Source organism: Physella acuta, unplaced genomic scaffold, assembly GCF_028476545.2.
Source record: "Physella acuta isolate Inbredline_101_S28 unplaced genomic scaffold, ASM2847654v3 ptg000228l, whole genome shotgun sequence".
Lineage (NCBI taxonomy): Eukaryota > Metazoa > Mollusca > Gastropoda > Physidae > Physella > Physella acuta.
Window position 1 is genome coordinate 2,501 of NW_026731747.1, and position 27,637 is coordinate 30,137.

The following is a 27,637-nucleotide window of genomic DNA, read 5'->3' on the forward strand; positions in this document are numbered from 1 at the left end:
AACCTTAGCATTCCAAACTATTAAAATTTTTTAGAAAATTTCAAAGTTACCTCCAGATACCCCCACTGCAGCCCTCGATTTTTAATCAAAATTATTTGTGTAAAATTATTTATAAAAAAGTTTGCATCAAACATTGACTTTGTTTTATGTGCTGTTTTATAGCTCCCTGATTATAACTACTATAGTAAAAAATTAAGGTGTGTATGTATAATCAGGTTTTTTTTGTTTTTTTGGCGAAGTTTTTCATCTTCCATTGTCTGGGTGAAGGTTTCTGTCATCAGTTGTATGCCATTAAGGTTTTTTCATCAGTTGTATGCCATTAAGGTTTTTTCATCAGTTGTATGCCATTAAGGTTTTTTCATCAGTTGTATGCCATTAAGGTTTCTGTCATCAGTTGTATGCCATTAAGGTTTTTTCATCAGTTGTATGCCATTAAGGTTTTCTCATCAGTTGTATGCCATTAAGGTTTTTTCATCAGTTGTATGCCATTAAGGTTTTTTCATCAGTTGTATGCCATTAAGGTTTTTTCATCAGTTGTATGCCATTAAGGTTTTTTCATCAGTTGTATGCCATTAAGGTTTTTTCATCAGTTGTATGCCATTAAGGTTTTTTTTATCAGTTGTATGCCATTAAGGTTTTTTTATCAGTTGTATGCCATTAAGGTTTTTTTCATCAAGTTCTGTGGTTCTAGTACATTCAATGCATGAAGTCTACTAATGGATCAAATTAGACATGTTAACCACTAATGGATCTAATTAGACATGTTAACAACTCATGGATCTAATTAGACATGTTAACGACTCATGGATCTAATTAGACATGTTAACGACTAATGGATCTAATTAGACGTGTTAACGACTAATGGATCTAATTAGATGTGTTAACGACTAATGGATCTAATTAGACATGTTAACGACTCATGGATCTAATTAGACGTGTTAACGACTCATGGATCTAATTAGACATGTTAACGACTCATGGATCTAATTAGACATGTTAACGACTAATGGATCTAATTAGACGTGTTAACGACTAATGGATCTAATTAGATGTGTTAACGACTAATGGATCTAATTAGATGTGTTAACGACTAATGGATCTAATTAGATGTGTTAACGACTAATGGATCTAATTAGATGTGTTAACGACTAATGGATCTAATGAAACCAACTTGGACAGGTCAGAGTTGTTGTCTCCAGCAAAAGTGGTTTGTGTTTTTCTGCCAACTCCGCCAGGGGAACTAACCAGAACAGCACAAGTTTTGACTTGGAAATTGGAGCTATTGGGACAACTAGCCGAACAGTTAAAGTAAGAACTGATCTAACTTCATTCTAATATTATCTTTTAGTCCTACACTTTAACATATGATTGTATGTAAATATTTCTGTATTTCTTACTGTTAAACCATCTCTGTATAGGTGATACCACTCAAAAATGGGGAGCTCACTTTGAGAGTAGATTTGGCTAATGAGCACGAACGAGATATTGTGGAGAGAACTCTCTATGTTGTTGTAAGTTGCAAATTTATTTTGCCTTTAGTTTGGATTGATTCACACAGATTTATATTATTCATTACCTCAACCATTGCAAAGCGCCGAAGTACTGCTAGTCTGCGCAATGCTGCAGTGTGGGAGAGGGGGGAAAAGGCTGTGTCCAGTAGTTAGGTCCCCTGTGTCCAGTAGTTGGGTCCCCTGTATCCAGTAGTAGCCTTGGTCCCCTGTGTCCAGTAGTTGGGTCCCCTGTGTCCAGTAGTTGGGTCCCCTGTGTCCAGTAGTTGGGTCCCCTGTGTCCAGTAGTTGGGTCCCCTGTGTCCAGTAGTTGGGTCCCCTGTGTCCAGTAGTTGGGTCCCCTGTGTCCAGTAGTTGGGTCCCCTGTGTCCAGTAGTTGGGTCCCCTGTGTCCAGTAGTTGGGTCCTCTGTGTCCAATCAAATGTCCCATTAGCCACATAATGAACACCACTAGTCTTTGATTCTTATACATTTTGTTTGTTTCAAAAGTCATGTACTTGACTTAATGACATGACTTTTGATCTATTAATTACAATGAGTTTTGTTTCGGATGATTTATATCTCTGCTAGGCTGAAGGTCAAAGGGTCCGAAAGTCTATCACATTTGTCTTAGATCCTGAAGCAAAGCATGTCACTTTTAAAGGAATGCAACAAAATCAAATCAGCTTCAACAATACATCCACAATCAGCAGTAAGTTTTACAATTTAGCCAGTTTTTGGACACATTTTGTACGGCACCCAAACATTGGAGACACAGCCTATTGAATTAATAAAATATTTCTTCTGACAGACGTGTTTGATAAAATGAAGAAATATCAGCACACAACTATAGACTTGGCGCTGCCCCAAGAGGTCATCAGAGGAACTGAGTTTTGTCGCATCGCAGCTTTTGGTGAGTTGTTACATCGCAGCTTTTGGTGAGTTGTTACATCGCAGCTTTTGGTGAGTTGTTACATCGCAGTTTTTGGTGAGTTGTTACATCGCAGTTTTTGGTGAGTTGTTACATCGCAGCTTTTGGTGAGTTGTTACATCGCAGCTTTTGGTGAGTTGTTACATCGCAGCTTTTGGTGAGTTGTTACATCGCAGCTTTTGGTGAGTTTTGTCGCGTAGCAGCTTTTGGTGAGTTTTGTCGCGTAGCAGCTTTTGGTGAGTTGTTACATCGCAGCTTTTGGTGAGTTTTGTCCCATCGCAGCTTTTGGTGAGTTGTCACATCGCAGCTTTTGGTGAGTTGTTACATTGCAGCTTTTGGTGAGTTGTTACATCGCAGCTTTTGGTGAGTTGTTACATCGCAGCTTTTGGTGAGTTTTGTCACATCGCAGCTTTTGGTGAGTTGTTACATCGCAGCTTTTGGTGAGTTGTTACATCGCAGCTTTTGGTGAGTTGTTACATCGCAGCTTTTGGTGAGTTGTTACATCGCAGCTTTTGGTGAGTTGTTACATCGCAGCTTTTGGTGAGTTGTTACATCGCAGTGTGACGTGGCCTAGATGTTCATAGCGAAAGCGTGTAGGCACGGAGAGATTGGGTGTGAGAGTCGCCTCCCCTGACAAGTGTGTGAACTCTAGTGTGTAAGCAGTGTGTGGTATCGTCCACTTAGGGTAGCATGTAGTCAGTGTTTTCGTCAATGTTCACGGTTTCTCTGTTGTAGTTGAAAATTATATTGGATTATGACATTTGAACTGTGTTTTAAATTGTGTTATACCTTGTTCCACTATGAAATGGAAAGCTAACCATAACAGCAGCTTTTGGTGAGTTTTGTCGCATCGCAGCTTTTGGTGAGTTGTTACATCGCAGCTTTTGGTGAGTTGTTACATCGCAGCTTTTGGTGAGTTGTTACATCGCAGCTTTTGGTGAGTTGTTACATCGCAGCTTTTGGTGAGTTGTTACATCGCAGCTTTTGGTGAGTTGTTACATCGCAGCTTTTGGTGAGTTGTTACATCGCAGCTTTTGGTGAGTTTTGTCGCGTAGCAGCTTTTGGTGAGTTGTTACATCGCAGCTTTTGGTGAGTTTTGTCGCGTAGCAGCTTTTGGTGAGTTGTTACATCGCAGCTTTTGGTGAGTTGTTACATCGCAGCTTTTGGTGAGTTTTGTCCCATCGCAGCTTTTGGTGAGTTGTCACATCGCAGCTTTTGGTGAGTTGTTACATCGCAGCTTTTGGTGAGTTGTTACATCGCAGCTTTTGGTGAGTTGTTACATCGCAGCTTTTGGTGAGTTTTGTCACATCGCAGCTTTTGGTGAGTTGTCGCATCGCAGCTTTTGGTGAGTTGTTACATCGCAGCTTTTGGTGAGTTGTTACATCGCAGCTTTTGGTGAGTTTTGTCGCGTAGCAGATTTTGGTGAGTTTTGTCAGATCGCAGTATCTGTGCTATCACTAATGAAAGTCAGATTCCTGCATTAGTACATGCACATAAACCCCCCTCATACACAAGCTGATGGTTCTAGAAACTTTTTAAAATGGATTGAAGCGGAACGGAGAAGCTTTAAAAATGTCATTTAAAGAGAAGCGGAACGGAGAAGCTTTAAAAATGTCATTTAAAGAGAAGCGGAACGGAGAAGCTTTAAAAATGTCATTTAAAGAACGTTGTACTTACTCTGTCAGTACAAAGTCAATCACTAACACACAGTTCAAGTTATATGGACAAAATTTGACATAGAAGTATTACACTAACACAGTTCAAGTTATATGGACAAAATTTGACATAGAAGTATTACACTAACACACAGTTAAAGTTATATGGACAAAATTTGACATAGAAGTATTACACTAACACACAGTTCAAGTTATATGGACAAAATTTGACATAGAAGTATTACACTAACACAGTTCAAGTTATATGGACAAAATTTGACATAGAAGTATTACACTAACACACAGTTAAAGTTATATGGACAAAATTTGACATAGAAGTATTACACTAACACACAGTTCAAGTTATATGGACAAAATTTGACATAGAAGTATTACACTAACACAGTTCAAGTTATATGGACAAAATTTGACATAGAAGTATTACACTAACACAGTTCAAGTTATATGGACAAAATTTGACATAGAAGTATTACACTAACACACAGTTAAAGTTATATGGACAAAATTTGACATAGAAGTATTACACTAACACACAGTTCAAGTTATATGGACAAAATTTGACATAGAAGTATTACACTAACACACAGTTCAAGTTATATGGACAAAATTTGACATAGAAGTATTACACTAACACAGTTCAAGTTATATGGACAAAATTTGACATAGAAGTATTACACTAACACACAGTTCAAGTTATATGGACAAAATTTGACATAGAAGTATTACACTAACACACAGTTCAAGTTATATGGACAAAATTTGACATAGAAGTATTACACTAACACAGTTCAAGTTATATGGACAAAATTTGACATAGAAGTATTACACTAACACACAGTTCAAGTTATATGGACAAAATTTGACATAGAAGTATTACACTAACACACAGTTCAAGTTATATGGACAAAATTTGACATAGAAGTATTACACTAACACACAGTTCAAGTTATATGGACAAAATTTGACATAGAAGTATTACACTAACACACAGTTCAAGTTATATGGACAAAATTTGACATAGAAGTATTACACTAACACACAGTTAAAGTTATATGGACAAAATTTGACATAGAAGTATTACACTAACACACAGTTCAAGTTATATGGACAAAATTTGACATAGAAGTATTACACTAACACACAGTTAAAGTTATATGGACAAAATTTGACATAGAAGTATTACACTAACACACAGTTAAAGTTATATGGACAAAATTTGACATAGAAGTATTACACTAACACACAGTTCAAGTTATATGGACAAAATTTGACATAGAAGTATTACACTAACACACAGTTCAAGTTATATGGACAAAATTTGACATAGAAGTATTACACTAACACACAGTTAAAGTTATATGGACAAAATTTGACATAGAAGTATTACACTAACACACAGTTCAAGTTATATGGACAAAATTTGACATAGAAGTATTACACTAACACAGTTCAAGTTATATGGACAAAATTTGACATAGAAGTATTACACTAACACACAGTTCAAGTTATGTGGACAAAATTTGACATAGAAGTATTACATCAACACACAGTTCAAGTTATATGGACAAAATTTGACAAAGAAGTATTACACTAACACACAGTTCAAGTTATATGGACAAAATTTGACATAGAAGTATTACACTAACACACAGTTCAAGTTATATGGACAAAATTTGACATAGAAGTATTACACTAACACACAGTTAAAGTTATATGGACAAAATTTGACATAGAAGTATTACACTAACACACAGTTCAAGTTATATGGACAAAATTTGACATAGAAGTATTACACTAACACACAGTTAAAGTTATATGGACAAAATTTGACATAGAAGTATTACACTAACACACAGTTAAAGTTATATGGACAAAATTTGACATAGAAGTATTACACTAACACACAGTTCAAGTTATATGGACAAAATTTGACATAGAAGTATTACACTAACACACAGTTTATAGCAACAATTGAACCATTTTCAATAAATGCAAGTGGTATTTTAATGTACTTTGTGGGAATCAAACTTGAGTACTGTTTCAGCTATGTTGCTGAGATTTCCTATAGAATTAATAAAGAATTGATTGAGTGACCTCCACATTATTTCTGGTTTTAAAAAGACAAATACTTTGAGTACTGTTTCAGTTAGGTCCAAATTTCATACAAAGGTTTTTTTTTTAGCTTGGCCTGTGAACTTTTCTTTCTATTTTACTTTCTATTAGTTATACAAAGTGGTAGAGTTGAACTTTTAGTCAGGTGACTTAATGTTTCCTTTAGTCAGGTGACTTAATGTTTCCTTTAGTCAGGTGACTTAATGTTTCCTTTAGTCAGGTGACTTAATGTTTCCTTTCATCAGGTGACTTAATGATTGGTTTCGGCAGGTGACTTGATGTTTCCTTTAGTCAGGTGACTTAATGTTTCCTTTAGTCAGGTGACTTAATGTTTCCTTTAGTCAGGTGACTTAATGTTTCCTTTAGTCAGGTGACTTAATGTTTCCTTTCATCAGGTGACTTAATGATTGGTTTCGGCAGGTGACTTGATGTTTCCTTTAGTCAGGTGACTTAATGTTTCCTTTAGTCAGGTGACTTAATGTTTCCTTTAGTCAGGTGACTTAATGTTTCCTTTAGTCAGGTGACTTAATGTTTCCTTTAGTCAGGTGACTTAATGTTTCCTTTAGTCAGGTGACCTAATGTTTCCTTTAGTCAGGTGACTTAATGTTTCCTTTAGTCAGGTGACTTAATGTTTCCTTTAGTCAGGTGACTTAATGTTTCCTTTAGTCAGGTGACTTAATGTTTCCTTTAGTCAGGTGACTTAATGTTTCCTTTAGTCAGGTGACTTAATGTTTCCTTTAGTCAGGTGACTTAATGTTTCCTTTAGTCAGGTGACTTAATGTTTCCTTTAGTCAGGTGACTTAATGTTTCCTTTAGTCAGGTGACTTAATGTTTCCTTTAGTCAGGTGACTTAATGTTTCCTTTAGTCAGGTGACTTAATGTTTCCTTTAGTCAGGTGACCTAATGTTTCCTTTAGTCAGGTGACTTAATGTTTCCTTTAGTCAGGTGACTTAATGTTTCCTTTAGTCAGGTGACTTAATGTTTCCTTTAGTCAGGTGACTTAATGTTTCCTTTAGTCAGGTGACTTAATGTTTCCTTTAGTCAGGTGACTTAATGTTTCCTTTAGTCAGGTGACCTAATGTTTCCTTTAGTCAGGTGACTTAATGTTTCCTTTAGTCAGGTGACTTAATGTTTCCTTTAGTCAGGTGACTTAATGTTTCCTTTAGTCAGGTGACTTAATGTTTCCTTTAGTCAGGTGACTTAATGTTTCCTTTAGTCAGGTGACTTAATGTTTCCTTTAGTCAGGTGACCTAATGTTTCCTTTAGTCAGGTGACTTAATGTTTCCTTTAGTCAGGTGACTTAATGTTTCCTTTAGTCAGGTGACTTAATGTTTCCTTTAGTCAGGTGACTTAATGTTTCCTTTAGTCAGGTGACTTAATGTTTCCTTTAGTCAGGTGACTTAATGTTTCCTTTAGTCAGGTGGCTTAATGTTTCCTTTAGTCAGGTGACTTAATGTTTCCTTTAGTCAGGTGACTTAATGTTTCCTTAAGTCAGGTGACTTAATGTTTCCTTTAGTCAGGTGACTTAATGTTTCCTTTAGTCAGGTGACTTAATGTTTCCTTAAGTCAGGTGACTTAATGTTTCCTTTCATCAGGTGACTTAATGATTGGTTTTGGCAGGTGACTTAATGGGAGACATAATCACCCATGCTGTGGTGCGCTCCAAGAGTTTGATGGACATACCAGTTCTGAGTGCTGAGGAGGTCCTGGGGGACATGGGTCCCACTGTCCATGCTCTGCTCTACGCCAATCTAACAGGACTCATGGACGATGACTTGAGGGAGAGGGGACACCGCTTTGTGAGACAAGGTGGGGTTTGTCAGATGTGGTGGTGGTGGGGTTTGTCAGATGTGGTGGTGGTGGGGTTTGTCAGATGTGGTGGTGGTGGGGTTTGTCAGATGTGGTGGTGGTGGGGTTTGTCAGATGTGGTGGTGGGGTTTGTCAGATGTGGTGGTGGGGTTTGTCAGATGTGGTGGTGGTGGGGTTTGTCAGATGTGGTGGTGGGGTTTGTCAGATGTGGTGGTGGTGGGGTTTGTCAGATGTGGTGGTGGGGTTTGTCAGATGTGGTGGTGGTGGGGTTTGTCAGATGTGGTGGTGGTGGGGTTTGTCAGATGTGGTGGTGGTGGGGTTTGTCAGATGTGGTGGTGGGGTTTGTCAGATGTGGTGGTGGTGGGGTTTGTCAGATGTGGTGGTGGTGGGGTTTGTCAGATGTGGTGGTGGTGGGGTTTGTCAGATGTGGTGGTGGTGGGGTTTGTCAGATGTGGTGGTGGTGGGGTTTGTCAGATGTGGTGGTGGTGGGGTTTGTCAGATGTGGTGGTGGTGGGGTTTGTCAGATGTGGTGGTGGGGTTTGTCAGATGTGGTGGTGGGGTTTGTCAGATGTGGTGGTGGTGGGGTTTGTCAGATGTGGTGGTGGTGGGGTTTGTCAGATGTGGTGGTGGTGGGGTTTGTCAGATGTGGTGGTGGTGGGGTTTGTCAGATGTGGTGGTGGTGGGGTTTGTCAGATGTGGTGGTGGGGTTTGTCAGATGTGGTGGTGGGGTTTGTCAGATGTGGTGGTGGGGTTTGTCAGATGTGGTGGTGGGGTTTGTCAGATGTGGTGGTGGGGTTTGCCAGATGTGGTGGTGGTGGGGTTTGTCAGATGTGGTGGTGGGGTTTGCCAGATGTGGTGGTGGTGGGGTTTGTCAGATGTGGTGGTGGTGGGGTTTGTCAGATGTGGTGGTGGGGTTTGTCAGATGTGGTGGTGGTGGGGTTTGTCAGATGTGGTGGTGGGGTTTGTCAGATGTGGTGGTGGTGGGGTTTGTCAGATGTGGTGGTGGGGTAGAAGATGGTAGAAGATTATGATTTCATTGTTTATTAGGCTTAAAATATAACATTTTATGAATAGTTGAAAACCTACGAGGGGTTTAATTTTTCAAGATGGCCACTGTTGTCATAGTTACCAAAATTTTCCCACCATTTTTTTTTTATGGAAACATGCGGACATACCTCAAAACCGCTATAGAGAAACAATTGTTTCCTAACGAGTAGTAAAAAAGTTTTTTTTATCCGAGCCTCCCCCTTGAATAAAAGAGACTTTCAATACAAGAGACTTTCAATATATATATAGATATATTTCTAAAGAACTGAAAATACTGCTTCAAAATTTTCAGGGATTACAAGACTTCTCAAGTACAAGCAAGAAGAATATTTTCATCTAACCTTGACCTCTCAACCAGCAACTTGGTAAATATAAATAAAATTGACTGAAGTTGACTTATGTCCCCCTCCCCCTCAAGTAAATCCCCTACCCTAAAGTAAATCCCCCACCCTAAAGTAAATCCCACCACCCGCAAGTAAATCCCCCCCCCCCCCCACAAGTAAATCACCCCCCACCCTCAAGTTAATCCCACCCCCCCTCTTTCACCCTCAAGTGAATCAGCCAGTCATGTGGTTTCAGGCTGACTGCTGCAGTGGTAAAAACTCTTTGTTATGCAACAGCCTTGGCCTATGTTGACAAACAACATTTGATAGATGAAGGCTTGAACTGGCTGTCACAACAACTCCAGAGTGATGGTACCTTAAAGGAACAGGACTGGAGGCTGTCTCAGGTACAAGACATGACTGGAGGCTGTCTCTGGTACAAGACATGACTGGAGGCTGTCTCTGGTACAAGACATGACTGGAGGCTGTCTCAGGTACAAGACATGACTGGAGGCTGTCTACAAGACTAGACATGACTGGAGGCTGTCTCAGGTACAAGACATGACTGGAGGCTGTCTCTGGTACAAGACATGACTGGAGGCTGTCTCAGGTACAAGACATGACTGGAGGCTGTCTCAGGTACAAGACATGACTGGAGGCTGTCTCAGGTACAAGACATGACTGGAGGCTGTCTACAAGACTAGACATGACTGGAGGCTGTCTCAGGTACAAGACATGACTGGAGGCTGTCTCTGGTACAAGACATGACTGGAGGCTGTCTACAAGACTAGACATGACTGGAGGCTGTCTACAAGACTAGACATGACTGGAGGCTGTCTCAGGTACAAGACATGACTGGAGGCTGTCTCTGGTACAAGACATGACTGGAGGCTGTCTACAAGACTAGACATGACTGGAGGCTGTCTCAGGTACAAGACATGACTGGAGGCTGTCTCTGGTACAAGACATGACTGGAGGCTGTCTCAGGTACAAGACATGACTGGAGGCTGTCTCAGGTACAAGACATGACTGGAGGCTGTCTCAGGTACAAGACATGACTGGAGGCTGTCTCTGGTACAAGACATGACTGGAGGCTGTCTACAAGACTAGACATGACTGGAGGCTGTCTCAGGTACAAGACATGACTGGAGGCTGTCTCTGGTACAAGACATGACTGGAGGCTGTCTCAGGTACAAGACATGACTGGAGGCTGTCTACAAGACAAGACATGACTGGAGGCTGTCTCAGGTACAAGACATGACTGGAGGCTGTCTCTGGTACAAGACATGACTGGAGGCTGTCTACAAGACAAGACATGACTGGAGGCTGTCTCAGGTACAAGACATGACTGGAGGCTGTCTCAGGTACAAGACATGACTGGAGGCTGTCTCAGGTACAAGACATGACTGGAGGCTGTCTCTGGTACAAGACATGACTGGAGGCTGTCTACAAGACTAGACATGACTGGAGGCTGTCTCTGGTACAAGACATGACTGGAGGCTGTCTCAGGTACAAGACATGACTGGAGGCTGTCTCAGGTACAAGACATGACTGGAGGCTGTCTCAGGTACAAGACATGACTGGAGGCTGTCTCTGGTACAAGACATGACTGGAGGCTGTCTACAAGACTAGACATGACTGGAGGCAGAATACTGGGACAGCAACTTGTAGACATACAGGATCTTTACCTTTTTTGGTTTTATTTTTAAAAAGTTTTTATTTTAATTATAAAATAAATAACTATAAAGCTCCTAATATAAAATTGTTTCATTAAAAATTAGCGTGCAACACTTTTTCTTTTTAGTATTAGCAAGGGATATAACCAGTAGTTTGGTATTAGCAAGGGATATAACCAAATGAAATTTATATAGAAATATACTTTTAACAGTGTCAGTCGTGTCTCTTCCCCCCCCCCCCCCCCCCCCCGAAAATTTCAAGTGCCCCCTGGAGAAAAAGTCTGGGAGAAACACAGATCCCTTAATGATGTAAAAAAATATTTGGGAAAGTTTAAGGGAGATCACGCCTGCTTTATTTCATGCAAAGTTTGGATTTGTCTCTTGCATGTAATTATCTACCCCTTTCTTTCAGAACTCTTTTGAATATGAGGTGATGTTGTCTGCTGAAGTTTTCATTGCTCTACATGACTGTGGGAGATCAGATGAGGTGAGATCACAATTCTTTAGAACACTGCATGGCCCAAGTACCACACACCACTAGACATGACTGCATGGCCCAAGTACCACACACCACTAGACATGACTGCATGGCCCAAGTACCACACACCACTAGACATGACTGCATGGCCCAAGTACCACACACCACTAGACATGACTGCATGGCCCAAGTACCACACACCACTAGACATGACTGCATGGCCCAAGTACCACACACCACTAGACATGACTGCATGGCCCAAGTACCACACACCACTAGACATGACTGCATGGCCCAAGTACCACACACCACTAGACATGACTGCATGGCCCAAGTACCACACACCACTAGACATGACTGCATGGCCCAAGTACCACACACCACTAGACATGACTGCATGGCCCAAGTACCACACACCACTAGACATGACTGCATGGCCCAAGTACCACACACCACTAGACATGACTGCATGGCCCAAGTACCACACACCACTAGACATGACTGCATGGCCCAGAGTTAGGGTGGAATGTTCACTATGTCAACTCACAAATACCCTCACACTAAGAATGTGATGTATTACACAAATACACTCACATTAAGAATGTGATGTATTACACAAATACCCTCACACTAAGAATGTGATGTATTACACAAATAAACTCACATTAAGAATGTGATGTATTACACAAATACACTCACACTAAGAATGTGATGTATTACACAAATACACTCACACTAAGAATGTGATGTATTACACAAATACACTCGCACTAAGACTGTGATGTATTACACAAATACACTCACACTAAGAATGTGATGTATTACACAAATACACTCACACTAAGAATGTGATGTATTACACAAATACCCTCACACTAAGAATGTGATGTATTACACCAATACACTCACACTAAGAATGTGATGTATTACACAAATACCCTCACACTAAGAATGTGATGTATTACACCAATACACTCACACTAAGAATGTTATGTATTACACCAATACACTCACACTAAGAATGTAATGTATTACACAAATACACTCACACTAAGAATGTAATGTATTACACAAATACACTTTTAGTATGTGTTGGTGTCATTGAGCATGTATAGTTGATCTGAAGCCAATACTTGTGACAATCCTTTGTTTCCAATGGTGTAGTATTCTGATCTGAATGCCAAACTGGCCAGCTACCTAGAAAGTTGTGTAGATCTGATCCAGCAGCCGATGGTGCTGGCCAAAGTGAGCTATGCCCTCCACATCTCTGGCCATGAGAAGACAAAACCAGCTGTGCTCAAACTCTTCAACATCAAACGCACTGATAAGCAAAGTAGGTTCAAATAACACTTCATTTCAATCAGGACAAAGGTCAATTTATTCATCATTTTATTTCTAGCTTTTCCTTCTATTTGCATTGTTTCTCTACAACAGCTATCACATGAAAAGTGTTGCTGATCCTAAACAAAGCCTTGACACTAAAGCACAAAGTTAACATGTTGCTGATCCTAAACAAAGCCTTGACACTAAAGCACAAAGTTAACATGTTGCTGATCCTAAACAAAGCCTTGACACTAAAGCACAAAGTTAACATGTTGCTGATCCTAAACAAAGCCTTGACACTAAAGCACAAAGTTAACATGTTGCTGATCCTAAACAAAGCCTTGACACTAAAGCACAAAGTTAACATGTTGCTGATCCTAAACAAAGCCTTGACACTAAAGCACAAAGTTAACATGTTGCTGATCCTAAACAAAGCCTTGACACTAAAGCACAAAGTTAACATTGACACACATTTTGTTTTGACTAAACAAGGACATGTTTATTTGCTTGTTTCAAATCTTTTGTGTAGGAGGTCATATCTACTGGGCAGACAGCGTGGAGGGGGCCGAGTCCACCAGCCCATTCTGGTACCATCCTGGTGTTAGGGCGTCCTCTGTGGAGGCTACAGCATATGCTCTCTTGGTATTTCTAGAGGAAAGTCTGCTCAATGTTGATGCCATTGCTGATTGGCTGATCAGTCAAAGAAATCAAAATGGTGCTTTTATAGGAGCTATGGTAACTAATGATCTAGTGAATTGACTTGATGCTTTTATAGGAGCTATGGTAACTAATGATCTAGTGAATTGACTTGATGCTTTTATAGGAGCTATGGTAACTAATGATCTAGTGAATTGACTTGATGCTTTTATAGGAGCTATGGTAACTAATGATCTAGTGAATTGACTTGATGCTCACCCATCTAACTCTGTGTTCTCCCTTTACAGTCCTAAAGATTTGTCTTGTGTTGTACAGCCCAATTCACCCAAAAACGCCTGTTATGTGTTTGCCATTTTTTTTCACTCTCAAGATTCATACTGCTTTTTACTTTCTCGTATAAGAAGTATAGATAAAGTATTGTAATCGTGCAGAAAAAAATATAAAGATTTCTGCAAATCTCAACATTTTACACCTCCCTGAGTCGAAAAAACATATGTATGTATGTGTATCTGTAAATACAATAACTTGAATACCATTACAGCTAGGTTGAGGAAATCTCAAATATAAGTATTATATCAAATTTGTAGATCCGGATAAACTTTTCAGCGATTTCCGATAACTGGAAGTGAAACTTTTTTCTACTTTCAATTTTTCAAAAGCCTAAAACTTGACTACTATTTCAGATAGATAAATGAAATTTTACATATAAGTAAAAGATCTAATTCTCTGCCCTTTTTAAAATTTTGAGTAGCTTCCGTTGACCGGAAGTAGTAATTTAGGCTATTTCCGATTTCTCAAAAAAACGCATGTAAATTTACAAAGTACTAATAATGTTCCGCACTATTATAAACATTTTATTAGGCGCTCACTTGGTGTGCAATTCTTTTTTCGACGAGATTCCATTTTATTTTTAAAAGTTTAAGTAATTAAAAAGGATTAAAAATATTGTCTATATACCGAGTTGCCATCCCCCGTAGTTTATAATAGAATATTCAAGAAAGTTTAGGGGAGGTTACTCCTGGTTTATTTTATTTAAATGTTTATTGCATGGTAAAATATTTGACAATAATCTGTATCAATTTTTTTCTGGGAATTACATTTCCTTTTACTTTTGAAATGCACATGGATTTTTAAATTAAATTAATAATTCTAAGAAGCAGTTTTTTCCCTTGCTAGGCGGCATTGCAAGGGGGAAAAAAATTCAGCACTTGGAATGTAAAGGGTTAATGACCAGCCCAAAAAATGGTGCAATTAACTTTTATTCCATGTGATTTGAAGTTGATTCAAAATAAGTTTTTGTTTATATAAATGACTACCTGACCCATAACGTGCATCTGTAATCAAAGAAGAAAGTAATCCAATTGGAAATGCAAGTTACTTCAACTATAAAAAACAAGTGCATGTGCCAAGTGTGGTCAAGTAATTGATTAGACCAGCCCTCTATGTGCCCCAGAGAGACTATAGAGACTATAGATAGATAAACTTTTTTTATAGACTATATATAAACATTTTTTTATACAGACTATAGATAGATAAACTTTTATTTATACAGACTATAGATAGATAAATTTTTTTTCCCAGGACAGTACAGTGGCCATCCAAGCTTTGACCAAGTACAGTTTAAAGAGAGACACACTGACCATTGATCTCAACTGCAACATTTCATCAGAAAAAACAAAGAAAGGTTTTGAACATTTTTTCAAATTTACAGAGGAGAATGCAATACGCCCAGCCTCTTTAACTAATGTAAGTCATGGGTCCAACTTCTTTAATGTAAGTCATGTGTCCAACTTTTTTAACTAAAGTATGTCATGTGTCCAACTTCTTTAATGTAAGTCATGTGTCCAACTTCTTTAATGTAAGTCATGTGTCCAAGTTCTTTAATGTAAGTCATGTGTCCAAGTTCTTTAATGTAAGTCATGTGTCCAAGTTCTTTAACTAATGTAAGTCATGTGTCCAAGTTCTTTAATGTAAGTCATGTGTCCAAGTTCTTTAATGTAAGTCATGTGTCCAACTTCTTTAATGTAAGTCATGTGTCCAACTTCTTTAATGTAAGTCATGTGTCCAACTTCTTTAATGTAAGTCATGTGTCCAACTTCTTTAACATAAGTCATGTGTCCAACTTCTTTAATGTGTAAACATCATGTGACCTCTCACCTGACAGGTTCCAGTTGGACGTCGACTAGATGTGCGTACTATGGGTCAAGGCCTTGGACAAATGCAAGTCAATGTGGAGTACAACATCCCAATAGAAAAAAACAAAAACTGCAACTTGAATGTGTCAATAGAGACCAAACCAACAACCATTGGCTGGGGATTTGACCAGAAGTACACATTTTCTTGCTCAACTTTTTTACACTTGTTAAGGAATTATTTGACCAGAAGTACACATTTTCTTGCTCAACTTTTTTACACTTGTTAAGGAATTATTTGACCAGAAGTACACATTTTCTTGCTCAACTTTTTTACACTTAAGGAATTATTTGACCAGAAGTACACATTTTCTTGCTCAACTTTTTTACACTTGTTAAGGAATTATTTGACCAGAAGTACACATTTTCTTGCTCAACTTTTTTACACTTGTTAAGGAATCATGACTTAGTCACTACATTACATTAAATTGACACACCACAGATGTACCTAGCCACGCTACTTAGAGCATGACTTTATGTTTACACACCCACATACAGCCACACCACACAATCACATCTGAAGTAGTCCAGAAGTTGCTGGTGTAGTCGTTATATTTTCAATAGCAAATTATCAATGATTGAATTGATTTGATTTAACAAAGATTGTCTTGTGAACACAGCAATCCCCTGTGCTCTAGCTGTGAGATTGGCTGCCCAGAGAAAAGAAAGAAACGTCAGCTGACCAGCCACTCCTGGTCTGGACCCAGTGCACGCATCAAGATGACAAGAAGAAGAGCATTTGCTTATCAAAACAAACAGATGTAAGTGTCTATGTGTTTTCATTAGATAGTCCTACTTGTGCTTTCATTATTTGGAGCTAACCCAAGGTTTATGCAACATTAGACCACATTTAGATTTTGTTGATGTGACACTGGAAGCTTTGTGTTTCAACAACTAATACAGGGGTTCCCAACCTTTTTTTACTCTAGAGCACATTCTAAAATATCGGTAGGATGGCGGGCACCATCTATTTTAAATCAACAAACTCCTTTCATAACTTGTCATTTTCCCATAATTTATTTTCTTATAGTCATAATGTAATAATAATAAATATAAATGTTTCAAATAATAAAATTATTTGGCATTTTTTTCAAATTGCATACACACAGAGAAATGTATTTACAAAACGTAAATAGTGCAGTCTGGCTCGCCGCTAGACAAGTTGGGACAAGCATCAAACATATTTAATAAACCTAGGACCTAGGCAGTCAAAAAGAATTAAAACTGTAACAAATGAATAAAAATAAATCATATTTTAAAATAATGTTTATGAAAAAAAATTATGTATCTGTCGAATAGTGAGAGGCGAGCATATACAAATCGTTTAGCTGGCGCCATGGCGCCTGCGGGCACAGGGTTGGGAACCCCTGAACTAATAGATTCATCTTCCCAATCTTTCATTTCATTACTTATTAATAGATTTATCTTCTCAATCTCTCATCTCATTATCAATCTGTAGTATTCAGTCCAATTGAACTTCTCACATAGAAGAATCCACTATTTTTCTAATGGTTCAAACATTTCTCCCCTATCCAGGCAAGATGCTAAAATTATCAATGAAAGACAAAACCGTGCTGCACATAATTTTGTTGCCAGCAAAAAATCTTATTGCATTCATGTTTGTCTCAGGTATGTTCAATCTAATCTTGTTTCATCACATTTTACTTTCACCACTAAACATTGTAAGATGTCCAAATAATTTTTTTCATTAGGCATCTTGCTCAAGCTGATAGTGGCCATTTAAATGTTGAAGTTGAAATGTTGACAGGTTTTAAACCAGTAAACTCCGACCTAAACAGTGTAAGTTGTTTGTAAACATTCAATTGCTTAAACAATATATTTTAGCATTATTTTTTATCCATTTACAATATCCATAAGCTTATGGAGTTTAAACTTTTACCTCACCCTCTATGTCTGTTTTTCTTAGCTTTTACATATATGTTAAAGGGCGGGGTGGGGGAATAAAATATGATTTTAAGATTCTCAAAATTTGAAGACAAGCAGAAGTGTAGATGTGTGTGTGTGTGGAGTATCTGTTCACTGTTCAGCAGAAGTGTAGATGTGTGTGTGGAGTATCTGTTCCCTGTTCAGCAGAAGTGTAGATGTGTGTGTGTGCAGTATCTGTTCACTGTTCAGCAGAAGTGTAGATGTGTGTGTGTGCAGTATCTGTTCAGCAGAAGTGTAGATGTGTGTGTGTGCAGTATCTGTTCACTGTTCAGCAGAAGTGTAGATGTGTGTGTGTGTGTGCAGTATCTGTTCAGCAGAAGTGTAGATGTGTGTGTGTGTGCAGTATCTGTTCAGCAGAAGTGTAGATGTGTGTGTGTGTGCAGTATCTGTTCAGCAGAAGTGTAGATGTGTGTGTGTGTGTGTGTGTGCAGTATCTGTTCACTGTTCAGCAGAAGTGTAGATGTGTGTGTGGAGTATCTGTTCCCTGTTCAGCAGAAGTGTAGATGTGTGTGTGTGCAGTATCTGTTCACTGTTCAGCAGAAGTGTAGATGTGTGTGTGTGTGCAGTATCTGTTCACTGTTCAGCAGAAGTGTAGATGTGTGTGTGTGTGCAGTATCTGTTCAGCAGAAGTGTAGATGTGTGTGTGTGTGCAGTATCTGTTCAGCAGAAGTGTAGATGTGTGTGTGTGTGCAGTATCTGTTCAGCAGAAGTGTAGATGTGTGTGTGTGCAGTATCTGTTCACTGTTCAGCAGAAGTGTAGATGTGTGTGTGTGTGTGCAGTATCTGTTCACTGTTCAGCAGAAGTGTAGATGTGTGTGTGTGTGCAGTATCTGTTCACTGTTCAGCAGAAGTGTAGATGTGTGTGTGTGCAGTATCTGTTCAGCAGAAGTGTAGATGTGTGTGTGTGTGCAGTATCTGTTCAGCAGAAGTGTAGATGTGTGTGTGTGCAGTATCTGTTCACTGTTCAGCAGAAGTGTAGATGTGTGTGTGTGTGCAGTATCTGTTCACTGTTCAGCAGAAGTGTAGATGTGTGTGTGTGTGTGCAGTATCTGTTCACTGTTCAGCAGAAGTGTAGATGTGTGTGTGTGTGCAGTATCTGTTCAGCAGAAGTGTAGATGTGTGTGTGTGTGCAGTATCTGTTCACTGTTCAGCAGAAGTGTAGATGTGTGTGTGGAGTATCTGTTCAGCAGAAGTGTAGATGTGTGTGTGTGCAGTATCTGTTCAGCAGAAGTGTAGATGTGTGTGTGTGTGCAGTATCTGTTCAGCAGAAGTGTAGATGTGTGTGTGTGCAGTATCTGTTCACTGTTCAGCAGAAGTGTAGATGTGTGTGTGTGTGTGCAGTATCTGTTCACTGTTCAGCAGAAGTGTAGATGTGTGTGTGTGTGCAGTATCTGTTCAGCAGAAGTGTAGATGTGTGTGTGTGCAGTATCTGTTCACTGTTCAGCAGAAGTGTAGATGTGTGTGTGTGCAGTATCTGTTCACTGTTCAGCAGAAGTGTAGATGTGTGTGTGTGTGCAGTATCTGTTCACTGTTCAGCAGAAGTGTAGATGTGTGTGTGTGTGTGTGCAGTATCTGTTCACTGTTCAGCAGAAGTGTAGATGTGTGTGTGTGCAGTATCTGTTCAGCAGAAGTGTAGATGTGTGTGTGTGCAGTATCTGTTCACTGTTCAGCAGAAGTGTAGATGTGTGTGTGTGCAGTATCTGTTCAGCAGAAGTGTAGATGTGTGTGTGTGTGTGTGCAGTATCTGTTCACTGTTCAGCAGAAGTGTAGATGTGTGTGTGTGTGTGCAGTATCTGTTCAGCAGAAGTGTAGATGTGTGTGTGTGCAGTATCTGTTCCCTGTTCAGCAGAAGTGTAGATGTGTGTGTGTGTGTGCAGTATCTGTTCACTGTTGAGCAGAAGTGTAGATGTGTGTGTGTGTGTGCAGTATCTGTTCACTGTTCAGCAGAAGTGTAGATGTGTGTGTGTGCAGTATCTGTTCACTGTTCAGCAGAAGTGTAGATGTGTGTGTGTGCAGTATCTGTTCACTGTTCAGCAGAAGTGTAGATGTGTGTGTGTGCAGTATCTGTTCAGCAGAAGTGTAGATGTGTGTGTGTGCAGTATCTGTTCACTGTTCAGCAGAAGTGTAGATGTGTGTGTGTGCAGTATCTGTTCAGCAGAAGTGTAGATGTGTGTGTGTGTGTGCAGTATCTGTTCACTGTTCAGCAGAAGTGTAGATGTGTGTGTGTGTGCAGTATCTGTTCAGCAGAAGTGTAGATGTGTGTGTGTGCAGTATCTGTTCACTGTTCAGCAGAAGTGTAGATGTGTGTGTGTGCAGTATCTGTTCACTGTTCAGCAGAAGTGTAGATGTGTGTGTGTGTGTGCAGTATCTGTTCACTGTTCAGCAGAAGTGTAGATGTGTGTGTGTGTGTGCAGTATCTGTTCACTGTTCAGCAGAAGTGTAGATGTGTGTGTGTGTGCAGTATCTGTTCAGCAGAAGTGTAGATGTGTGTGTGTGTGCAGTATCTGTTCACTGTTCAGCAGAAGTGTAGATGTGTGTGTGTGTGCAGTATCTGTTCACTGTTCAGCAGAAGTGTAGATGTGTGTGTGTGTGCAGTATCTGTTCAGCAGAAGTGTAGATGTGTGTGTGTGCAGTATCTGTTCACTGTTCAGCAGAAGTGTAGATGTGTGTGTGTGTGCAGTATCTGTTCACTGTTCAGCAGAAGTGTAGATGTGTGTGTGTGCAGTATCTGTTCACTGTTCAGCAGAAGTGTAGATGTGTGTGTGTGTGCAGTATCTGTTCACTGTTCAGCAGAAGTGTAGATGTGTGTGTGTGTGCAGTATCTGTTCAGCAGAAGTGTAGATGTGTGTGTGTGTGCAGTATCTGTTCACTGTTCAGCAGAAGTGTAGATGTGTGTGTGTGCAGTATCTGTTCAGCAGAAGTGTAGATGTGTGTGTGTGTGTGCAGTATCTGTTCACTGTTCAGCAGAAGTGTAGATGTGTGTGTGTGTGTGCAGTATCTGTTCACTGTTCAGCAGAAGTGTAGATGTGTGTGTGTGTGTGTGCAGTATCTGTTCAGCAGAAGTGTAGATGTGTGTGTGTGTGCAGTATCTGTTCACTGTTCAGCAGAAGTGTAGATGTGTGTGTGTGTGCAGTATCTGTTCAGCAGAAGTGTAGATGTGTGTGTGTGTGCAGTATCTGTTCACTGTTCAGCAGAAGTGTAGATGTGTGTGTGTGCAGTATCTGTTCACTGTTCAGCAGAAGTGTAGATGTGTGTGTGTGTGCAGTATCTGTTCAGCAGAAGTGTAGATGTGTGTGTGTGCAGTATCTGTTCACTGTTCAGCATGTCATTTGATGGCACAGAAGTAACATCCCTACATAAGTGATTATGAATGACCTTTAACCCTATCTGAAGGCCTATTATCTAAATAATGCAAGTATGTCTGTGGGTCTATTTTTCTTGTATGTATTACTGACACCTTTCATCTGACTGCCATGGAACTTTGTTGAGAATCCTCCTGGAGAAGTTTCAGAGATAAAACAAAATTTGGAGGATGGCGCTATGGCAGTAGGGTGTGGATTGGTTTGGTTCTCCAGCTGCTATCTTAGTACCTTGGGTCCATTGATTGGTCGTACAGGAGGGGTAATTACTCCGGGGGGGGGGGGGGGTAGTGCCCTGTTCCTGTGCTATACACCACCATGGATACCAGCGGTGGAATTGACACAGCATGCCCAAGGCTCTCCATGGAGCACTATAGACGAAATTTGATTTATAGGTTCAAGTATAAGATCTTATGTACTGGTCTCTTTCAAATTTTGTCATTTCCTGTGACAGGAAGTAATACTTTACACTATTTGATTTCTCAAAGACACCATAAGAATTTGACAATTTGATATTCATTTTTTAACCCTTTGAGCCCTGGCCTCCCTGGCCTAATTTCTCCCATTTCCTGAGCTCCCAGGGCCAAACCAATTTTCACTTATCTGCTTCTAACTTTGCCTATAACTTTTGAACCGTTTGAGATAATCAGACCAAATTTGATATCCAGACTCAGGATCAAACATCAAAGCAGCAAGATTCTGAAATTCTTTATTTGTTTACAATGTATGAACAGAACAATGTATATAAAACTAACACGTGATTATTGTTTTGATAGAACATAGAAGATACCAATTTACATTTAGTAATTGTTTTGTTATTATTGATACCTGGCCATACCAATTCATTGCCAGAAGTCCACTTTTGTGTGATAACTTTCAAAACAGTTATCACTGCCGGACTCGATGCAAAGAAAAACTTTGCATGTTTTGCACCAGTAAACAGTTTTTTTTCGTTTCGGCAAGTCTTTGTCCTTGGCACCACGTGCATCATAACGTACTTGAACAGTTTCATTGTCACTGACAATATCAATGTCACTGAGTTCAGTCTCAAATTCAACGTCACTATCATCATAATATAGACCAACAATATTATCTTCTTCATCAGAATCAATAAGTAGTTGTATTGCCTGAGATGCAGTCATTCTACTTCTTTTGTTGATATTTCGGTCTTTTGCTTCATCTTTTGCACCAACTTTATATGCTGAAGTCGATGGCTGTGGCTCAGCTTTTCGTTTCGGCGGCATTGCTACAAAATGTAAACACTTTCACTTTTCCTAAAATCTATTTTAAGAATCATAATCACGCACTAAAAAGACATACACGCAGTTTTAGTCAGTCTTCTGCTAATTATATTTAATTAGACGGTATACCAGCCGCTAGGAATATGACGCTAGATCAAGGGCCGGAATACCGGCTTTTTGGACATATATGCCTAATGTTGAAGCCGGTTTACCGGCCTGGCGGGCTCAAAGGGTTAAAGCAGCAAATTCTAAGAACTTTTATTGTGTTTTTTTTTTTTTTTACTTTCTCGTTTAGGCCTACAGAGAGTATAAAAGTAGAAGAAAAATTGTAATAAAAAATCACATGAAATTTTGACAGTTTTCACCATTTTACACCTCAGTACTTCACTACATACGGAGTAAAGGGGACTTATTTTATTTGGGCAAAAATTATAAATCCGAATTTATCAAAATTTTGTCGTTTTATGTGCATTCGAGTCGGCAAACTGGGTTTAGCAATTCTGTCTGTGTGTATGTCTGTGAACACAATACCGTTACAGCTAGGTTGATGAAATTACATATGTATTATATCAAATTTGTAGTTAAGTGGGAATTTTTCTACTTTAGTTTTTCAAAAGCCTTAAACTTGAGTACTGTTTTGATAAATGAAATGTCACATATAAGTAAAAGATTTAATTTTCTGCCTTCTTTCAAATTTTGAGTAATTTCCATTGACCGGAAGTAGTAAATTTACGCCATTTCTTATTTCTCAAAAAAACTAAATAAATTGATAATGTACTAATAATATTCCACACTATTATACACTTATTGTTTGCCATTTACTTGGTGCGCAATTCTTTTTTTCTATGAGATTCTATTTTATAAAGTTTAAGTAATTAAAATGGATTAAAAATAGTGTCTATATTCCGTGGTGCCATCCCCGTAGTGTTATATAAGAATATTAAAAGTTTAGGGGAGATCACTCCTGGTTTATTTTTTAAGTGAGCAGTTTTGTCACTCTATAGCTAGATTGCAGGGGATATGAGAAAGTTTAGGGGAGATCATTCCTGCTTTATTATTAAATTGAAATTTAATCCTGGGAATATATGTGGTTGTAGCCTACTGCAAATTTTAAAATGTAGGTCTTCAAATACATCCTATATGTCTTGCTGTTACTGTAGTTCTGCAAATGTCTGAGACTACTAACTGTAAATTTCTTTCTTTAGATCCAGTCAGTTGCTGGTGTTCTAAGCGTACAGTACTTGACAAGTAGAGAAAGTATTTTTGTCCAGTTCTCCAAGGTTGGGCACAAAGTTTCATTTTATTTAGAAATAAGGAGAAATAATATATACAAATAATTTCTCCAAATAAAAAATTCCATTAATTTGTGCTAATTTCCCAATATTTGTTCCTCTTGAAGATATCAAACAAAGTTCCAACATGTTTTGGTTTTCGTGTAGTCGATGAGGAGGAAGCTGAACGTCAGATTCCAGCCACAGTTCATATCACTGAGGCAGGGAGGCAAGGTGGGTAAGGGGGAGGTGTGGGGGCAGATTGGGAGAGTGTGGCTTCATGCATCGCTTGTACTAAAATGAAGAAACTAATTGACCTGAACTATTGTATGCAGTTTTCCCTCATGAAGAAACTAATTGACCTGAACTATTGTATGCAGTTTTCCCTCATGAAGAAACTAATTGACCTGAACTATTGTATGCAGTTTTCCCTCATGAAGAAACTAATTGACCTGAACTATTGTATGCAGTTTTCCCTCATGAAGAAACTAATTGACCTGAACTATTGTATGCAGTTTTCCCTCAATGTATTTAAATTATATTGCAGTTTTCTTATGTGATATCATATCAGATGCAAGGTCTTATATTTGTAAACTGTCTCTACAGAACAATGATGTATCTTAAAAATTAAATCTCTACAGAACTATCATGTGTGTGTATATATGTGTGTGTGTATTTATATATATGTATGTGTAGGCTATATATATGTATGTGTATATATATGTATGTGTATATATATGTATGTGTATATATATGTAAGTGTGTATATATATATGTATGTGTGTGTATATGTGTGTGTGTGTATATATGTTTGTGTATATATAGTATGTGTGTCTGTCTGTGTGTCTGCATTGCTTCACCATTCAACGGATTGCCATGAAACTTTTGGAAGTTGTCAGGTGCACTACTTGATTCAATAGTCAAACGGCAGTAGGCGCATCATATGTCCCAATGCACCCAGCGCTATGCTACTGTTTGTTTTAAATAGAACTAAACACTATGTAAACAGTGGTTTACTAGAATCATTGACTAAATCAAACCAGATGCGCCTAACCCTAGCAGTCATGTGACCCAGTGTGCCCTGGGCTCTGCCAAGAGTACTATGGTGACTAGGTTTTAAATAGTGCTATACAGCATAATGATGATATATCTTATATTTCTATACAACCATGATGTATCTTACATTTCTCTAGAGCCATGATGTATCTTATATTTCTCTAGAGCCATGATGTATCTTATATTTCTCTAGAACCATGATGTATCTTATATTTCTCTAGAGCCATAATGTATCTTATATTTCTCTAGAGCCATGATATGTCTTATATTTCTCTAGAGCCATGATGTATCTTATATTTCTCTAGAGCCATGATGTATCTTATATTTCTCTAGAGCCATGATGTATCTTATATTTCTCTAGAGCCATGATGTATCTGATATTTCTCTAGAGCCATGATGTATCTTATATTTCTCTAGAACCATGATGTATCTTATATTTCTCTAGAGCCATGATGTATCTTATATTTCTCTAGAGCCATGATGTATCTGATATTTCTCTAGAGCCATGATGTATCTGATATTTCTCTAGAGCCATGATGTATCTTATATTTCTCTAGAGCCATGATGTATCTGATATTTCTCTAGAGCCATGATGTATCTTATATTTCTCTAGAACCATGATGTATCTTATATTTCTCTAGAGCCATGATGTATCTTATATTTCTCTAGAGCCATGATGTATCTGATATTTCTCTAGAGCCATGATGTATCTTATATTTCTCTAGAACCATGATGTATCTGATATTTCTCTAGAGCCATGATGTATCTGATATTTCTCTAGAACCATGATGTATCTTATATTTCTCTAGAGCCATGATGTATCTTATATTTCTCTAGAGCCATGATGTATCTTATATTTCTCTAGAACCATGATGTATCTTATATTTCTCTAGAACCATGATGTATCTTATATTTCTCTAGAACCATGATGTATCTTATATTTCTCTAGAACCATGATGTATCTTATATTTCTCTAGAACCATGATGTATCTTATATTTCTCTAGAACCATGATGTATCTTATATTTCTCTAGAACCATGATGTATCTTATATTTCTCTAGAGCCATGATGTATCTTATATTTCTCTAGAGCCATGATATGTCTTATATTTCTCTAGAACCATGATGTATCTTATATTTCTCTAGAGCCATGATGTATCTGATATTTCTCTAGAACCATGATGTATCTTATATTTCTCTAGAGCCATGATGTATCTTATATTTCTCTAGAGCCATGATGTATCTTATATTTCTCTAGAGCCATGATGTATCTTATATTTCTCTAGAGCCATGATGTATCTTATATTTCTCTAGAGCCATGATGTATCTGATATTTCTCTAGAGCCATGATGTATCTTATATTTCTCTAGAACCATGATGTATCTTATATTTCTCTAGAACCATGATGTATCTTATATTTCTCTAGAGCCATGATGTATCTTATATTTCTCTAGAGCCATGATGTGTCTTATATTTCTCTAGAGCCATGATGTATCTTATATTTCTCTAGAACCATGATGTATCTTATATTTCTCTAGAGCCATGATGTATCTTATATTTCTCTAGAGCCATGATGTATCTTATATTTCTCTAGAGCCATGATGTATCTTATATTTCTCTAGAGCCATGATGTATCTGATATTTCTCTAGAACCATGATGTATCTTATATTTCTCTAGAGCCATGATGTATCTTATATTTCTCTAGAGCCATGATGTATCTGATATTTCTCTAGAACCATGATGTATCTTATATTTCTCTAGAGCCATGATGTATCTTATATTTCTCTAGAGCCATGATGTATCTTATATTTCTCTAGAACCATGATGTATCTTATATTTCTCTAGAGCCATGATGTATCTTATATTTCTCTAGAGCCATGATGTATCTTATATTTCTCTAGAGCCATGATGTATCTTATATTTCTCTAGAGCCATGATGTATCTTATATTTCTCTAGAGCCATCATGCAGTCTGGAGTACATGCCACCAGCCAGCCAGGAAAGCCTAAAAGTTTTTTGTGCTGATTTTTCTAACACCAACAGAGGAGAATGTAAATGTTATTCAGGTAATAAAATTTACTTCAAAGAGAACTTCAATACCAGTTTGATAATTTGTCCAAAAATTATGAAGGCTCCTATTGTGACTCAAGCATTTGAACTGTTTGTCCAAATGTAGATCTGTTTAATATGACAAAAAACTCTTATATGCAAGTGAATGTTGAAATGATTGGTTCCCCTGCAGGGATGTGTAGCACCTGTAAGCCTAGTGCTATTGATGAGATCAGCTTACATGATGCCAAGCAACTAGTCTGTGAATCTCCCATTGGTAAGTTACTTTCTAACACATCTGAACATACATACAGCACTTGGTGCACATCCAACTTAATGACTTGGGGCTGCTTTTTACAAGCTTTTATTTAACTTGCATCCTCTGTCTGTTGTCAGTTTGTCTGTCTAGATCGAAACGGCCGAGCGAAATTGCAGGCACTTGTAGCTGACAGATACGGTTCGTAGTTGGTATGTGGGTCAAGACATGAAGACGATGCATCGTGACAGTCAATTTGACTAACATGGTCGCCTAATTAATTTTTTATGAATTAATTAAAATTTGGACCGAATTAGTAGGAAGTTCTGACCACACATGTCATCACGTCCCACTTGGAGCGAGGGGGACTACGATAAAACAGGGAAGAGAAAGGCAATAAAACTCGTCATCACGGCAAAATCGTGTCATCATGTTCAATAGACGCGCCATGGTTTTTAGTCATGTAACTCTATTGTAAATAAAACATGTAAAGTGCTGGAAAAAAAAATTCATAAAAAAGCGTTTTAATAACAAGCTTTTATGTAATAATGCACTAAAAAGTAGAAAATAAATTATACACTACTATTTAAATAACTATGAAGAAAAGTGTGGGTCTCTTCTCAAATATTAGTAAAGGTATCCAATAGGTACTAAAGCTTTGGTTCTCAAACTGGGGGTCGCGACCACCCTAGGGGTCACGAAGGGCTTTCTGGGGGGTCGCAACTGGTTGACTAAACCCTAGCAATTT

At 38.4% G+C, this 27,637-nt stretch overlaps 1 protein-coding gene across 2 annotated transcripts in view; it reads left to right on the forward strand.

Moving 5' to 3' along the window:
* LOC131938021 (complement C3) overlaps window positions 1-27,637 on the forward strand; it is a gene marked incomplete at its 5' end in the record, with an annotated part of 34,559 nt that overhangs the window by 1,754 nt on the left and 5,168 nt on the right. Inside the window, 20 exon segments of one of the 2 annotated variants that reach the window (XM_059295831.1) lie at window positions 1,180-1,308; window positions 1,419-1,511; window positions 2,079-2,199; window positions 2,299-2,400; window positions 7,827-8,015; window positions 9,355-9,427; window positions 9,642-9,792; window positions 11,474-11,548; window positions 12,704-12,718; window positions 12,779-12,872; window positions 13,392-13,597; window positions 15,101-15,265; window positions 15,684-15,847; window positions 16,332-16,472; window positions 17,248-17,340; window positions 17,424-17,511; window positions 23,464-23,538; window positions 23,658-23,763; window positions 26,543-26,650; window positions 26,827-26,910. In XM_059295831.1, coding sequence (XP_059151814.1) covers window positions 1,180-1,308; window positions 1,419-1,511; window positions 2,079-2,199; window positions 2,299-2,400; window positions 7,827-8,015; window positions 9,355-9,427; window positions 9,642-9,792; window positions 11,474-11,548; window positions 12,704-12,718; window positions 12,779-12,872; window positions 13,392-13,597; window positions 15,101-15,265; window positions 15,684-15,847; window positions 16,332-16,472; window positions 17,248-17,340; window positions 17,424-17,511; window positions 23,464-23,538; window positions 23,658-23,763; window positions 26,543-26,650; window positions 26,827-26,910 — 2,272 coding nt within the window. 2 annotated transcript variants of the gene reach the window in all.